This window comes from Syngnathus typhle, linkage group LG10 (genome assembly GCF_033458585.1).
Source record: "Syngnathus typhle isolate RoL2023-S1 ecotype Sweden linkage group LG10, RoL_Styp_1.0, whole genome shotgun sequence".
In the NCBI taxonomy this organism is placed as follows: domain Eukaryota; kingdom Metazoa; phylum Chordata; class Actinopteri; order Syngnathiformes; family Syngnathidae; genus Syngnathus; species Syngnathus typhle.
This window is the reverse complement of record NC_083747.1, coordinates 1,072,054-1,088,767: the sequence shown is the minus strand read 5'-3', so window position 1 is coordinate 1,088,767 and position 16,714 is coordinate 1,072,054. Positions and strand designations below refer to the sequence as shown.

General features: G+C 45.1%; 3 protein-coding genes across 5 annotated transcripts; all 3 read left to right on the top strand.

The window, feature by feature from the left end:
- The first annotated feature begins 307 nt into the window (after positions 1 to 307).
- Positions 308 to 5,885, top strand: gapdhs (glyceraldehyde-3-phosphate dehydrogenase, spermatogenic). The gene is made up of 11 exons (XM_061289563.1): positions 308 to 405; positions 3,553 to 3,615; positions 3,832 to 3,928; positions 4,057 to 4,163; positions 4,265 to 4,355; positions 4,436 to 4,554; positions 4,625 to 4,706; positions 4,783 to 4,934; positions 5,006 to 5,168; positions 5,238 to 5,335; positions 5,421 to 5,885. The coding sequence occupies exons 2-11, from the start codon at positions 3,587 to 3,589 to the stop codon at positions 5,485 to 5,487; spliced, it is 1,005 nt and encodes a 334-aa protein (XP_061145547.1). The 5' UTR covers positions 308 to 405; positions 3,553 to 3,586; the 3' UTR covers positions 5,488 to 5,885.
- A 1,252-nt stretch (positions 5,886 to 7,137) lies between these two features.
- tmem147 (transmembrane protein 147) lies at positions 7,138 to 9,711 on the top strand. The gene is made up of 8 exons (XM_061289578.1): positions 7,138 to 7,240; positions 7,347 to 7,450; positions 7,884 to 7,953; positions 8,043 to 8,108; positions 8,243 to 8,379; positions 8,454 to 8,538; positions 8,626 to 8,747; positions 8,872 to 9,711. Exons 2-8 carry the CDS (start codon positions 7,374 to 7,376, stop codon positions 8,990 to 8,992), a joined length of 678 nt encoding a protein of 225 aa, XP_061145562.1. The 5' UTR covers positions 7,138 to 7,240; positions 7,347 to 7,373; the 3' UTR covers positions 8,993 to 9,711.
- A 549-nt stretch (positions 9,712 to 10,260) lies between these two features.
- Positions 10,261 to 14,269, top strand: sult2st3 (sulfotransferase family 2, cytosolic sulfotransferase 3). 3 transcript variants are annotated; one of them, XM_061289566.1, is made up of 6 exons: positions 10,261 to 10,547; positions 12,944 to 13,152; positions 13,219 to 13,345; positions 13,465 to 13,559; positions 13,628 to 13,808; positions 13,930 to 14,269. In XM_061289566.1, the coding sequence occupies exons 1-6, from the start codon at positions 10,412 to 10,414 to the stop codon at positions 14,052 to 14,054; spliced, it is 873 nt and encodes a 290-aa protein (XP_061145550.1). In that variant the 5' UTR covers positions 10,261 to 10,411; the 3' UTR covers positions 14,055 to 14,269. The 3 variants fall into 3 exon arrangements, with proteins under 3 accessions (XP_061145550.1, XP_061145549.1, XP_061145551.1); XM_061289565.1 differs by lacking the exon at positions 10,261 to 10,547 and adding an exon at positions 10,850 to 11,252; XM_061289567.1 differs by lacking the exon at positions 10,261 to 10,547 and adding an exon at positions 11,553 to 11,765.
- The last annotated feature ends 2,445 nt before the right edge of the window (positions 14,270 to 16,714 follow it).

The window sequence follows — 16,714 nt, the reverse complement described above, 5'->3', positions numbered from 1 at the left end:
CTGGGATTTTCCACGGACGCACGCATCCTGTTGCACGTAGCCTTGCTCAAACGTGTCACGTGACAATTGCGCAAGCGACGAGAACGTGACAAACCGCAGACAGTCAATTGCTTCTACGGAACGAACAACACCGCATTGCTATTTCATTTCCAGTCATCTTACCCATAATGCACCGCACTCAATTAAGACGTCGATTAAGTTCAACAGATGTAATGCGCATGCGGCGGCGGCTGGCTGGCTGTGTGCAAAGTGCCTCGTCCAGAATGGACGCTGGCAGCAGAGGATGGCGTGACGTCACGTCGCCAGGGAAACCCAGCTCAGCGAGTCACGTGTCACGTATAAAAGCTGAAGTCGCTCCACTAAGCTGCGCACTCTCTCTCATTCGAGGAAGCATCAGTCGTTGAGGTAAGCTACAAGCCTGCCTTAGCTTCACTTCCTCCACACGCTAAATACATTCGATAGCGTTTGTGTAATATGGACGATATATCGTTTGTAACGTCATCGAAAAGACTGGCGCTTTGCAGCGTGGCCTGTGAAGAAACGACGACGCTAACGTGTCATGTCTGCCTGCCTGCCCGGCTGGCTGGCCACGACGTCCTTTTTATGCTCACGGAAGCGCCATCCCATCGCTAGTTCTTTTTGTTATCAATTCACAGCGCTGCAAAAAAGATGAGTGGGGACATAAAGAGCGTTAAATATTGCGTTCTGATTGGGGCAAAGCGGACTTCCTTCTGGAATGGAGGATCAACCCGAGGATGGGAGGGAGGGGATGCGGTTACCGTGTTGTGTAATCCATGCGTAGTTGCGTCATCCGATTTTTATTTTTGTTTAGAATATTCAAAAGGGGGTTTGTAGTGTCATCTGTGATTCGGATGAGTGTACGTGATGCAGGAGCTGCAGGACTGCTACGTGACGGTGGCCACTTCCTTTTGCTGCATCTTTGCGGAAGTGACTCGGCGTCCGGGTTACGTAACCGACCAGACTCCACATATTTCCGTAGAGTGCAGCAATCCTTTCATGAGTTTCAAATGTGCCGAACGGATCTCCGGTATCGTCATTTTGCTGCGGTCGGTCGGATCTTGAAGCCTGCAGTTTGATGCTCGTGCACCAATGACTTGAACGTCGATTGATCACATGTTGTTTGAAACTGGAACGGCAAGACCCGTTTGGGTTGTCTTGGAAGTAGAACTGTCAGCTTGGTAGGCGTGGCATACAGATGCAGCCGTGTCGGGCCTCGTCTCATGGCTGAAGGTCATCGCTCCGGCAGGGGAAGGTCAATGCAGGCCTGCAGCTGCTGCTGCTAATTCATTCTCATTTCAGATCAAGTTAACGTGGGCTAAATGAATCCATGGCTGTTTAGCGATAGTTAAGCACACTCAATTCGGTCCATATGTTTGCAAGAAATACAATTTCATATTATTAGTCTATTTGCAGTGCATATTTTTATTTGAAAACATATCATACATACAAGACAATCAGTTGTTGCACTTGTGCTGCTTTCTGAGCGGGTTTGCCTACCGAGGTGCAGAGTCATCCATGGCATGACGTCTGCAATTGCGTCCTGTGCCCGCTGACAGGCGCACCTTTCATTTATTCATGTGCGCATTCATTCCCTTGGACATCAATGGTGTGGCTTTTTAATACAACCTTATCCTAATTGTAAAAACCCGACGGGGTGTGCAAGGGAACAATGGGTTGTTTCGGCGAGGGCATCCAGAAAAAAAAAACCTGCCAGACAAAACGTTTGCACGACAAGCCAGAAATCCAAACAACAGCTAAGTCTTTTTGGTAGCTGCTGATCAAGCATGTCGCTGACACAAAGAGCGGACATGTCAATTGTGCGTCGCTGGACACAGGAAGTGGAAAGTGTGCTGACAGTGTGTGTGTGTGTGGGGGGGGGGGAATTGAACAAGAATTTGGCAGCTCGACGACATTTGCTACAAATGGAAAGCGGGCAGGGCAAGGTAGTGAGAGTTCCTATTTGTGCAGAACGGTCACCAAAGACGTGGGCCGCCAGTGAGAACAAGCCCTAATGAGATGCTCCTTATGGCCTGCAGCAATGGAAAAGTACTTTGGGGCTAAAGGGTGCGGCAGAGGTATAGAAAACAAGGGGAGCGTAGGAATAAGCCAGAGAGAAAGAAAAAAAAAAAACCTTGGGAGTGGCATTAGCTTTAAAAGCCAGGTGTGTCTGCCAAAGCATTTGTATCTCCTGCTGATTATATTGGTCGTCTCAGAATGTGGTTTGGCATGACCCCCTTTTCCCAGCCGGGGCCCCTCCACTTCTCACCCATTTTCCTCACTAAATGGGTCACAGCTCAGGGGGGGAGGGGGGAGTGGACAGGCCTGACAAAAAGAAGGAATAGGTTGGTGGCCAGCAAAGAAAATGGCTCCTTTTGTGATGGAAAGTTCTGGAGTGAGAGATGAAGCCCATTAGAAAAATCAAGGTCCATTTGAAGCTGCTGTTCACAACAATGCAGCCTCTGTGCACCGGCCAATGCAGCATGTGCAAGCAAGCCAAGGTGCACTTTGCAGTCAAGTCAATTTCAGATCAGCAAAGAGGCCATTTTGTTTTCCAAAGATAGTGATTGAGAGCGGGCTCCACCAGGAAGGAAACGTCAAGACAAGGTCGGGTGATTGCTGAGTTTAGTCAACACACAAAAGATGATGTCACCCGAGAAGAGAAATAAGGGAGCCGGCCACACTTGCCTATTCCTTCGATGACCTCCAGAGCGACACAAAATGGTGGACGGCAGATTTCAATTCAAGCGCTACAAGTACTCGACACGTATACCCTTCGCTAGTGACATTCATCTTCTCACATTTTGAGGAATGTTTTCTCTTTATTTCCCGTGTACCCATCATGAGGTTGGACAGCTTGTCTACCGTGCGTGAAACGCACAGCACTTAAGGAGATTACGGCAGTCCAAAACAAAATGGTGTCTGAGCAGTGTCAAGGACAAGCTGCAGCGCCTTGAGTCACCTGACAAACATACAATGGCCGCCACGCTCCAGGCTAATCATCAAATGACAATTAAAATAAAGACATCATAATCATGCCATTTTAAGGAAAATTGCTATTTTCAAATGTTATATATCAAAAGTACGAGGTGGTATCAAACATTCCTGTGCTGCTGGTTTAGCAAGAGTTGGAAGTTTTCAGAAAGGATTCAGCCATTTTCAAACATTTTCTAATACAGAGCAAGTCTAGTCACAAATGGCTTCTATTCAAGTGGAAGGACAAGTCCCAACTAAGCACAGGACGATGTAGCTGCACTCACTCAACCCAAATGAAAAAAACAAGTCGAGCCATGGAGGAGGAGGAGGAGGATCGCATAGCTGAATTGATGCCAGCCGGCCAGCCATGGTGTTTGCTCTGATCTGATTGCAGGCTTCTATTCAAGCCTTTCTTCCTGCATTTCTTCCTGCCTTCTCATGGGCGCCATTGTTGTCTAAACATGTCCGTGCACATGATAGCACCACTCTGGTCTTTGTCAAAACCTGTCTTTTTCTTACACTCCCCTTTTTTTTTTTTTTTTGTCTTCCCCACTCCAGGTGGTAATCCAGAACTCCCCAAGAAGCAGCAACCATGCCACAGCTCTGCGTTGGAATCAATGGGTGCGTTACCAACACACATTTGCTTTTAGGAGGTTGCCGATGGATGGATGGATGGATGGATGGATGGATGGATGGATGGATGGATGGATGGATGGATGGATGGATGGATGGATGGATGGATGGATGGATGGATGGAAGGAAGGAAGGAAGGAAGGCGGGCATCACGGTTTCTGCTATTATCCATAGTGACTGTGTGTTTTTCTTTCTGTTTTGTAGCTTTGGCCGTATTGGTCGCCTTGTGTTGAGAGCCTGCTTTGAGAAGGGCATCAAGGTTGTGGCCATCAATGACCCCTTCATTGACCTGCAGTACATGGTGAGACAATGACGGGAAGGTGTTTTCTTTTGGCCCATGTGTTGAAGCGTCCAATCATGGATTCCAAAGTGTGTCCACCGATCACAAAGCTAGCTAGCGTACATACTGAACGATGTCCGTGCGCTTAGGTCTACATGTTCAAGTATGACTCCACTCACGGCCGTTACAAGGGGGAGGTGTCTGCAGAGAATGGCAAGCTGGTCGTCGATGGCCAGGAGATCTTTGTCTTCCAGTGGTAGGCCTGATTCCGGGGCCCTTTTTCCTTACGTGGCCCTCTTCTTTCAAATATTTTTATCCGTCCGTTCGGAACTATTTTCGCTTTGTTTATCTGACTAGTATGAAGCCAGCTGAGATCCCCTGGGGCAAGTCTGGCGCCAAGTACGTGGTGGAGTCCACTGGAGTCTTCCTCTCCACGGAGAAGGCCTCTGTACGTACACGAGCGTCCGGTCCGTGCATGCACGTCTCTTGTCTTTATTCTAACGCGGAGGCTTTCCGTGGCGGCCGTAGGCTCACATCAGCGGCGGGGCCGAACGCGTGGTGGTGTCGGCGCCGTCGCCCGACGCCCCCATGTTTGTCATGGGCGTCAATGAGGACAAATACGATCCCTCCTCCATGACCATTGTCAGGTAACGTGTGGAAGGTTTGCCACGTGACGTGACGTGACGCACAATTGCTCATCGACGTTTGTTTCAACAGCAACGCGTCGTGCACCACCAACTGCCTGGCCCCCCTGGCCAAAGTCATTCATGATAACTTTGGCATCGAGGAGGCCCTCATGGTAAGACTGGACGACAAAGCCGTTTGGAAATTGCTCTCCTTGCATTGATATCCATTCTCGTGTTGGATTTCTCTAGACTACAGTCCATGCTTACACGGCCACTCAGAAGACCGTGGACGGACCCAGCGCCAAGGCCTGGCGCGACGGCCGCGGGGCTCACCAAAACATCATTCCAGCCTCCACCGGCGCCGCTAAGGCCGTGGGCAAAGTCATCCCCGAGCTTAACGGGTAAAGGACACGTGCGCTTATGCAAAGTGACCCGATGAATACTAATGGGGTTTATTTCCCGTTGTCTCCAGTAAGCTGACGGGCATGGCCTTCAGGGTGCCCGTGGCCGACGTGTCCGTGGTGGACCTGACGTGCCGCCTGTCCAAGCCTGCGTCCTATGCTCAGATTAAGGAAGCTGTCAAGAAGGCTGCTCACGGGCCCATGAAGGGAGTGCTTGGTTACACCGAGGATCAGGTGACACGAATAACGGTCTGTTGAGTTGGAAGACGCTGACTGACTGGCCGGCCGCGCTGTTTTGAGCAGGTGGTGTCCTCCGACTTCATCGGCGACACCCACTCCTCCATCTTTGACGCCGGCGCCGGCATCTCCCTCAGCGACAACTTTGTGAAGCTCATTTCCTGGTGAGTTGTTTTGCCAATGGAATTGTCGGATCAAGAAAAAAACTTTTCTGAACTGACCTTGTGGTTTCTTTGTCGGGCGCTCCAGGTACGACAATGAGTGCGGCTACAGCCACCGTGTTGCCGACCTGCTGTTGTACATGCACAGCAAGTAGATGCCCAAAGGCACATCCAGAAAGGGACCACTCTCTCACCATGCTGGTGTCCTCCTCCTTTCTCTTTTCCGCACAGGCACCACCCATCCATCACCTTGTCATAATCATGCCCCAGTTCCTTGGCAATTAGTTCTTCTGTGCAAGTAGAGAACAAAGAAGATGTGTTCAGTGTTCTGATTTAATCTCGTCTTTAACGATCTAAGTTGATTGGCTGGTGACAGTATTTGTGTCTGTGTGCTCCCTGCCCCTCCCTCCCCGTAGAAGCGTTGTTATGGCTCAATACTGTCGTTACCTGCTGGCCGTGTCCATCTCCGTGTCGCTGTATTTCCAAGGCTTATCACCAGTGGAAGGGCGGAATGACTGTCATGAAACAAAAAGTAAAACTTGAAACCCATAAAGCTGTCTCTTTCTCTCATTTCTTTACATACAGATGAACATGTAGATGATGCGTGGACTCTTGTCAATATGATACTGGTACAAATCTAAAAAGTCCATCTTTTAAACAAGGGTCCATTCAAATTCATGGCTACGTCTCGGCTCAAATGGTACACATTCGTCTCCACCTGTTAAGGGCATCATACGGACGTCCTCGTTCACCCGTCAGGAGGAAGTGGAGGTTTAGTATCTTGCTCAAGGATACTCCGACATGGTATTGAGCTTTGCTACCAATGCCACTACTTGCATATTTGAGCAAATTGTTATTAATCCCGTGAAGACGATGATCATGCCGTTGTCTCGCAACAAGGGGAAATATGAATACGCCGTATTTGCCCTTCCCACTTTAAAAAATCCAAATTAACATGTTTAGATGATTACTTCTCCAGTACTGCACTAGTTGGAAATGATGTCCCATCACCAGTAAGGTAGTTTAAGAACTGGCCCATATAAAGGTTTACCGGGCTAGTCAAAATGAGTTTGCCTGGGAGGCGAGATAATTGGTCTGCGCAAAAAGTTGATCGTCAACACATCAAGAAGTTATCAGACTCCATGGACGCACGTTTTAGAGCTATTACTAAAAAGAAGGGTGGCTATATTGGTCACAGATTTTTTTTTTAGTTTTAATTTGTAAATTTTGTGTTCTTCGTTTATTATTCTCATTTTAATAAATGCAAATAAATGAGAGGGGAATTTTCCATTTTTACTTCAGTTGCATAATAATGCTGCACACTAATAGTTGAATAGTTAATTTTCCCAAGAAAGACAGAATCTCACGTTTACACTCTTAAATATTCAATTATAAATGAGAGTGAAAATTCCCATTTTTACTTCAGTTGCATAATAATTCTGCACACTAATAGTTGAATAGTTAATTTTCCCAAGAAAGACAGAATCTCACGTTTACACTCTTAAATATTCAAGTCTAAGGTTGATTAACATTTTGGTTGAACGAGAGCACTGTAGTTATTGAAAAACCAAATGAAGTCTCAAAAATACAATTTGCCTAATAATTCTGCACAGTGTACAAGATTCCTCTTTCCATCGATCATTTTTTTAAATGTGCTGGACTGCAAATGATACCGTGCCTCCAAGTCTTTTAAATGGGCTTTGTCTGGTAACAGGTTTTATAATCTCATTGCAGCTCAAAACTACCAATTTTAAACAAAAAAGAAAAACATAATTAGGAGCAGGATCTTGAGGGAAAATCTGGGTTCCTAGCGGAAACTCTGTCGGAGGGATTTGACTGTTGCACGTCTTCAACTTCCGGTACCGACTGTCGCCTTTCTGCCTCTTCTCCCTTCCAGTATTTGTCATTGTAAGTGACGTTTCACGATTATTAATGCTAAATGTTTGTGAAAACAAATGCGTGTGTGAATCTATCTATATTGTGTGAAGACACACATGCTGATCTTTTTCCACAGGCCATCGGATTTATCTGAGCAGCCATCATGACCCTGTTTCATTTTGGAAATTGTTTTGCTTTGGCCTATTTTCCTTACTTTATAACATACAAGTGCAGCGGGCTGTAAGTAGATCTTTTTTTTTTTGTCTCCAACTATTGTTAAGACAGCCACAAAATGAAAGTAAAATGATATTGGTCTGTGAAGAAAAACAAATGGTGCTTAGAATGCCATGCAGACTTACACAATTCACAATGATGTATGAAAGAAAAAGTCCATTTATATTGAAATAGTATCACATCAAAGTCTCAGGTGTTGCTTGCCATTATTTTCACGCAACATTAGTTGCTATTTCCGAAACAAACAAAAGGGTTTGCTAATCAGCTTAGTCCTGTCAGCGCATTGAGAGGGTCTTCCCAATCCTCTTAGTATTTTACAAATGGCCGGACAAGCAATTGTTGCTTTTATTTGAGTCTATTGTAGGAGGTAAGGGAACATTGACACTTCCTTTGGAGGTCCCATTGTCTTGTCCTAATAATGATTGTGTCCCATTGTTAGTTCTGAGTACAACGCTTTCTGGAGGTGTGTCCAGGCTGGAGCTACCTACCTTTTTGTCCAGCTCTGCAAAGTGAGTGAGCAAGCTAGTGGATGCTAAATGGCCTGTCCGCACTTTGCTCCCTTGGGTACAATGTGACCCCTGGTGTTATTGTTTGTCAGATGCTGTTCCTTGCAACTTTTTTCCCCACCTGGGAAGGAGGAGCTGGAGTTTATGACTTTGTCGGGGTAAGTGCCATGAAGCCGCTCCGTACGCTCGGTGAAAACAAAAGTTGATGTGACCAACTTTATTGCTTCCATGAGCCCAATGCAATGTAATGACCCAAAGGTATACATACATATGTGTGTTATGTTTGTATCAGGAATTTATGAAAGCAACAGTGGACCTTGCAGATCTGTTGGGCCTCCATCTCGTCATGTCACGGAATGCTGGCAAAGGAGAGTACAAAATCATGGTGGCCGCTATGGGCTGGGCAACCGCCGAACTTGTCATGTCAAGGTAAGCTTTTTTTTTTTCCCCCTTTTTTTTTAAAGCTCATCAACAGTGTTCATGTCAAATGTTCTGCTTGTCAGATGTCTTCCTCTCTGGGTGGGGGCCAGAGGGATCGAGTTTGACTGGAAATATATCCAGATGAGCTTTGACTCCAATATCAGTTTGGTGAGTGTCTTTTTCCTTCCTTCCTTTTGACACACTTTTTGTCTTCTTCACATTAGCTGATGGTCAACTTTCTTTTTGTGTCTGCAGGTCCATTATATCGCCATGGCGGCAGTGGTGTGGATGTTCACACGCTACGACCTTCCCAAAAGCTTTCGCTTCCCTGTTACCGTGCTGCTGGCGCTCTGTGTCTACAAGTCCTTCTTAATGGAGTAAGTGGCTCCTCAACACACTCATGATTGCATGGACACACACAGAGAGAGAGAGAGAGGGCTGCAGAGCTTGAGAAATGAGCAACACATCTGATTGAAGTTGTTTCTCCATGTGGGTGTGCAGGTTGTTTATCCACGCCTTCGTGTTGGGCAGCTGGACGGTGTTATTGGTGAAAGCTGTGCTGACTGGCGCCATCTCTCTGTGTTCACTTTTTCTCTTTGTCACCTTGGTGCACAGTAACTAAGGTAGCGCCAAGTGAGCTTTTTCTTTTTTTTTGTGGGCCCGCGATGGAAAAGACATTCTCTCGTCTAACGACTGAAACACTGAGATTTTGTGAAATGGTCCATTTTGTATTTTGATCTCAAATGAAGCCGTCGCAAGTACCGTATTTTCCGGACTATAAGGCGCACCTGAGAACCTCAAATCTACTCAAAAGCCGACAGTGCGCCTTATAGTCCAGTGCGCCTTTATATATGGACTAAATTCCTAAATTCAAACTGGCCCGAAGCATTGTGTCATGAAATCAAGCATAAATGGCCTGCTGAAGACTAGGAATCATGAAACAAAAAGACTATGGATCATTATTTTGTGATTATAAAGTCATTTGTTGCATCTGAAGTTGAAATAAAAAAGATAAAACGGAGAATGATTTGATTTGGATGAAAAATCGGACATGATGCATTCATGGTGCGCCTTATAGTCCGGTGCGCCTTATATAAGGATTACGTTTTAAAATGGGCCATTCATTGAAGGTGCGCCTCATAGTCCGGAAAATACGGTAACATTCATGTTCTGCCTTTTTAAGGACTCATTTAACACCACATTTTGATCCTGTATATATATTTGCTTAGCGCGGACACTAGAAATGTCATTTTCCAACTTTGACACGTACGTCATGATCTAAGAAGTGATTTTTCATCAAGATGAAATTTGACCTGTATGCGATAAATGTTTTACGAGTAACCGAGGTATCCCTGGTCATTTATTCAAGGCGTACCCATCCTTTCTTAAATGTCACGTGTTTCAAAAGAAGAAATGAGGCTTTTGTGGTTCTTCCTCGATTCTGGATGAAATATCATCTTCCACTTGCCAGATTGTAGTCTTGGTGGAAGATGCAAGATGACATTTCCATGAGATATGTTTAAATGGGAACTGGACTTTTCATTGTTTCATCTCGATGGATTGGGCTTTTGCCAATGAAAATGTTCGTGATGCATAGCCATCACATTTGAGCATTCTTTTACACCGTTGACCCAAATTGGAGATTTTTAAAAGCTGCCACAAGATGAGTTGCAGCTCGATGATGGAGTCGGACCCGTCCGTCCGTCCGTCCGTCCGTCAATGCTCACGACTGTTTGCTAATATGCCACACATTGCTTTCTCTGTTGATACACTGTGGCTGGTGTATGCAAGAATAAGGCCTTGCACATTCCACACTCAATTGAAGAAGTATGATCTGGCAGCAGAGGGCCACCATCCACGACCAGTCCAATCCAATCCGATTTTTTTTTTTCTCCAAGTGCTACATTTGACTGATTCCTGTACTCCTGAAAAATCAGCAAACTGCACTTACTCCAAATGGGAAGAAGTGGTCCATCCCCGTCAGCTGACGTCTACCTTAAGGAGTAAAGCGTGACTGTCCTACAGCAGAGCTCCAGTCGCTATGTCCTGGCAGAGCTACATCAAGTACCACGGCCTGGCCCTGCCACCCGGGGCACACTCCGAGGAGAGCTTGAAATATGCAGAACATTTCTCTGTGGAGGACACCGATGTCTTTTCTGTCACCTATCCCAAATCAGGTACATGAACTCACCGTATTTATTTTCACCAGTTTCCTTTGAGGAACATGGAGGAGGAGTTGTAAGTCTGAAACTTCATATAATAATTTTTTTGTTAATTATTGGTACCTACCTGGACATTAGAACTATGCGTCCAATCAATTCACATCTTTACGCATACTTTGTATTCCAATGGTAGGAGAACGTGTTGTTTTACAACTGATAACACCCTCAAAGCACCACAAAAATGTAATTTGTTAAGTTTTGCGTTATTGTGCACCCCCCCCCCCCCCCGCGGGCACATTCCATTAGCTTGGTGGTAGTTGGGAACTTCTGTGCTTACTTCCTGTACCCTCGGACCTCTGCATACTTTTAAATCATGTGTATACTTTTGTCGTTTCCTTGTTTACCTTGGTTGTTGCCATTGACCTTTGGAGCTTCCGGAAACAATCATACACGTGAAGGCTTGTCTGAAATATCTTGGAAAGCCCAACTTGTTCGAGCGTATTGACGTATTTACGCGGACGTGAACGTCTCAGGGGATCCGCCTGGCTCGTCCCTGGAGAGTTGGAAGAACAAGCACAATGTCTGCAGAAGACTTGTATATTTTGCGCCATGGACTTATGATGCCAAAGGAAACCCACTCTCAAGAAAGCCTGACATTTCTTGCACAGGATTTCACTTTTGAAGACGATGACGTCATCGCCGTCACGTACCCAAAGTCAGGTCAGTGTCGATTGAGTTTAGGACAGGGGTGGGCAAACCACGGCCCGCGGGCCACATCTGGCCCACGGGACCGTTTAATCCGGCCCGCCAACCCTGAACAAATTGTATTATTAAACTTTTTTTTTTTTTGGTCATTTTGCCTGCAATGACTGCGTTTTCCCAGTAGATGGCGAAGCGCTCGCCTGCGCATTTACTACCGGAAGCCGTGTCAGAAAGTTCGGTGCACACTCACAAGTGCGTGTACGTACTCAGTAGTACGGACTTGGCGCACTCTCGCTCTATTCGTATCAGTCCCGAATTTAGACGACAGCATTCTTATAATTCGCGCGCTGAGCTTTCAGATGCAGTTTTGCGCTAAAGCCGCCCACAAACCTTCCCCTGGAATCCTTCCATTAAAATGAGTGGCCCGAAAAAAAGAAGTGAGTGCCGAATGTTAAAAAAGAGTGGCCAATTTGGCTCGACGTACGCGACGTGACGTTCAGCCACATCAACATCAACCCGTCACAGATCAAGGTAAACGGACCAACACCTCGGATCTCGCCTAAGAATTGCCACAACAAATTTTACTCCAGACTATGACGCACTAGCAAAAAAGGGAGACCAACAACACTGTTCCCACTGAAAATGAACGGGAGGCTCTCAAGTTTATTGTAAAAAAATGCATTTTGAATATGATTTGTACACATAGCAGGAATTGAAACTAGCGACCATTCTCATTTTCAAACAATGCAGGATGCTCAAGGACATTGATGCACCACCTATTTGCGACTAATCTTAACCTGTAAAGTTCTTAAGGCTTACTTTAAGGAGGTGTTTCCCGTTTCCTCACCTCTGTTACCAGGTGTTTGCGAGTTAAAACTCTGCTCTGATTTTCAGATACCCCTCACCGTGTTGCTGTTTTGATGACTTTATTTGGATGTATGCTTTCACCGATTCTTCAAGATGATATATTTGGTCAGAATGTTTGCCGTTTGATGTGATCTCATAAGATAAACATCTTTCATTAATCTGACCTGCAGGCACTGAAGTGATGGAAATTGTTATTCATAATAACAGTGTCGTATTTTATGAGAATCACTGATAGCAGTTTTTTAGTGAATTATTTTATTTTTTTAATGCTGTTAATAAATGCATTTGTTTTCAAAAAAATTGTTTGGAATATCCATGCTTTACTACCTACTAAAGGCCAAGATCTTTTATGCAATGACCTTTACAGGTCGCTTATATGACTTCACACAACGCCCACGTCCATCTGCTCCTTGTCCGGCCCTCCGGTCCAAATTTAGAACCCAGTTCGGCCCGCGAGTCAAAAAGTTTGCCCACCCCTGGTTTAGGAGGATGTTCCTGGATTCTCCACTTTGTCCTTCAACATATACAGATTGAGACGATTTGTGGCATTAGGAATGGAGTCAATGCAAAGACGTGCAGGACTCAATGTTGAATGATGGTGCAGTCCAAGTAGCTCAAAATAAACACTAAGGTCAGTTGGCATAAGAAAAAAAAATATTAAGGCAAATGATGTTATGAAAATAAGTGGACAGACAGGGAAAGAAATTCTTGGAAGTATATGAAATGTAACGTCTTGTTCCTTTTCTTTCATCTACATTTATCATGCATACCAAAGGACAATCCCAAATTACGATGAAGATGCTCCAACTTTTGTCCCACCATGTGCATTGTCTCGTCTGCAGGTACAATCTGGATGCAAGAGATCCTCCCGCTGGTGCTCAATGGTGGGGACCTGACACCCATCCAAACCATTCCCAACTGGGATCGAGTTCCCTGGCTGGAGGAGAAAAGATTACAAGTCGTTGTGGATTGGTTGACTTCTCCACGAGCACTGGTCACACATTTTCCTTACCAACTCATGCCACAGTCCTTCTTCTCCTCCAAAGCCAAGGTCAGTAGTCAGGTCAGTATCTTCTTGCTCATCCTGGCTTGAACTCATTGGAGCCCCCTCCGTCAGGTGATCTATGTCATGAGGAACCCCAAGGATGTCGTTGTGTCCTCCTATTACTTCCACCAAATGGCCACTTTCCTCGAAGACCCTGGAACCTGGGAGGAATTTATCGACAAGTTCCTGGAAGGCAGAGGTTTCCTTTGAAAAACAATCCTTTTGTCAAAAGAAATAATCAGAATAGAAATAACCATGTCAGATTGTTTGTATCCTTTGGAGCAAATAGGTGTGTGTGTGTGTGTTGTCTGTCTTCAGTGATGTTTGGCAAATGGACCGACCACGTCAAGAGCTGGAGGCACGCCGACATGGGAGACAGAATTCTGTTTATCACATATGAGCAAATGATTCAGGTAAAAAGGCTTTCTGTATCATCAACACACACTTGAAGGATTCATGAAGAAACATTCATCCCTTGCAGGATCTTCCTGCAGCTCTACGGCTTATGTCCAATTTTCTGGGAAAGAACCTGAATGACGACGTCATCGAGAAGATAGCCAACCATTCTTCTTTCAAGTCCATGCAAGCCAACATTATGTCCAATTTCAGTTTGGTCCCCAAGATCTACATGGACTCTGACAAGTCTCACTTCCTTCGGAAAGGTGAGGCCATGGAGGAGGATGATGATGATGGTGATGATGATGGTGACCTCCAATTGCCAACTCTATGGTGTATTTTTCTTTGCATTGTCTAACTGGTTTTCTTGTTTTGTCTGTGCTTTAGGTGTTTCTGGAGACTGGAAAAACCACTTTAGCTCAAAGCAACTGGCCCACTTCTCCTCGGTGATTTCCGAGGAGCTGGAGGGGGAGCGCTTCACCCTGCCATGGAACTTAGATGACGAGGCTTGACGTAGCACATGTAACAAACGTAGAAATGTCACATTTGCAAGTAAGTTATGGAATCCTCAAAAGTCCTTTTCAGCCCTGCATACTAATGGCAATCTAATGGCACCCAATCCAAGAAGGATATGAACCCCGACCATACTAACAAGCATAATTCTTATTTATCACTGTGTCTTCCCTTACATGATATTGCGCTACATATATTAAATGATTCTCACTAACTACTTGTTTGGCTTTTTGACTTTTTGATTTAGTCCCACAATGGGCAGAATAAATGAATGTCAAACAATTGAGTGCAGGGCTTTTATAATGTGGAATGCATGCCAATATAACGACAAGCAATCAAAAATTTCTTTAATCAAAAACAAAGACAAAAAATAGGACGTGTTACTGAGCGAAAATTGGCTTCCATAGGCCACCAATAGGTGGCAGCAAACGAACACATTTTACCGTCAAATGAATTTCAGTGACATGCATGCAAATACTGAACGCAATGAAGTACACATACAGTATTGTACTACTGTATCAGAAAAAAAAAAACCTTCATTTGTACTAATGCTCAATCAGTAAGGAGGCAAATATTTGCATCACAATTTGATTCCCTTTTTATTCCCAGCATTGATACGGAGGGACCAATAGTGTTTCTTATTTCACAAACCCAAAAACTGATGACCATTGATCAGTCTAGAGTCAGTCAATTCATTTCATCAATAAATTATAATTCTCCAATTTTATATCCACTTTAAAAGTGACATGGCTCTGAAGCTGACTGAAGCGTGGCAGCACAACCGGCCACCGCCAAGGACTTCGAATAGCTTCATATCATTCGACATCACTTGGACAATGACAATAAAGTCATTCTAATTTTTTTTGTTGAACAACTGTGTGCCTGGCACTGGAGGCAAGGAGTGTATGTGTGTGTGCGTGCGTGTGTGTGTGTCTTATCTGTCCCCTGAGTCCTGACACTCCATCATTACAATCAATTACATGGAGGCCCATTTTGTCAGTGTGTGCGTGCATGCGTGTGTGTGCGTGTGTGTGTTCCATGCATGTGAGTGTGTTGCAGACCTGGCGGTGCCTACCCTAGGACAGCCACTTTGCCAGTGCCTTGCGCCCACTGGTCCTGCCCTGGGTTGCCCACAGGATGCTTGGCTTCTTTGATGCCTCCTCTCATCAAGACGTAAGCACGCACACACTTGTCCAAAGATCATTCAGCTAACCGAGTCCTCTTGAGTCTACCCGGAGACATGCTCCTATTTATCTGATGTTCCAAAAGTTTACTTTAGGCCAACCAAATGTTCGTTTGTTTACAACAGGTTTCTCTGGGATTCTTTTCCAATTTTGCAATTGCATGATTTCAACAATGTTTCCAAATGACCTTTGTTCCTTAAGCCCTTCAAGTGTGGCCCAAAAGGCAGGAATAAGCAGTCAAGAAAATGGCTAGACACGATTCATCCCACGATTAAACGCATCCTGTCTCGCGGGCGACGGCGGCGGGCGTGGGAAATAGCGTCATTCATCCACATTCTGTGAAACATACGTTTGGCTGCTCGTTTGCTAAATTGCCCCCCCGTGTGTCTTTGATGCCTTTGTTAGATACGTACAGGCTGCCGCGTTCCCTCCCCAGGGTCATATCCAATACTGTCGAGCGAAATGCCTAAAGCGCATGTACATCGCCCACCAGCGCATTATGCATGACTCACAACCACGAATGTCAATATTGGACTTTTCTTGCTTTTTTTCACACACAGCAGTGTTAAAAATTGGGGGATGGTGTTAAAAACACAATGTCAGTCTTCTAAGATGTACAAGTGTCACACCCTGATAGGTGTCCATTTATGATGTATGAGGTGAGAGCATTTTACTCCAGCATCGTTTTCCTCCTTGCTTTTAAAACAAAATCAAAACTTGTAATCATTTGGATTTTCTTATTTATATTGTTTCAAAGGAATTAATTCGCCAATAAACACACACGGGAACTCAAGCGCACACACTCGGAGTCACGACCCACCCAGGGTGTCTGCCGAATTCCGGGCTGTGGGGCAATTTGCAGTAATAGCAGGAAGCTAGTTAGCGTTATCTGCGCCATGGCGGCCTCCATTGGCACTGACGGAGTCTGCTCCGGTCACGTAGGGTTAGAAGCAGACAGACGGCAAAAGAGGGAGGGGGAGAACAGGCCCCAAATATCTTAGGAGAACTGGCGGATCCACACAGCCAGCCAGCCCCAAGAGAGCAATCTGAAAAGACATTGCTTGGGATTTTTAGTTGCCAGATGGTGAACAATAATGAATAATGCTCTGTCCCATTAAAAGTGCATTTGCTTCCATTGAAGTGGCCATTGTTTGAGCAGCACTTCCTGCACGCATTGAAGCACACATGGAGCCTAGTTTGGATCAGGCTTGCTTTTTTCAGGGACCTAGAATGGGGATAATGACATGAGTAAACATGTATTTATTCCAACGTTTATACAAAAAAATATATACATATATATTTTATATTTTTTATATATTTAAAATGGTTGCTGTATTTGTTTGTATTTGGCTGCCGCGCCAAGAAAAAATGTCAATGCACCACAGTGGCCAAACAGTACAGTACAATGTCAGCGAAAACACATTGTGCACCTCAAACGTTTAATTTATGGACAACATTGTGTATGGGCAATCGCA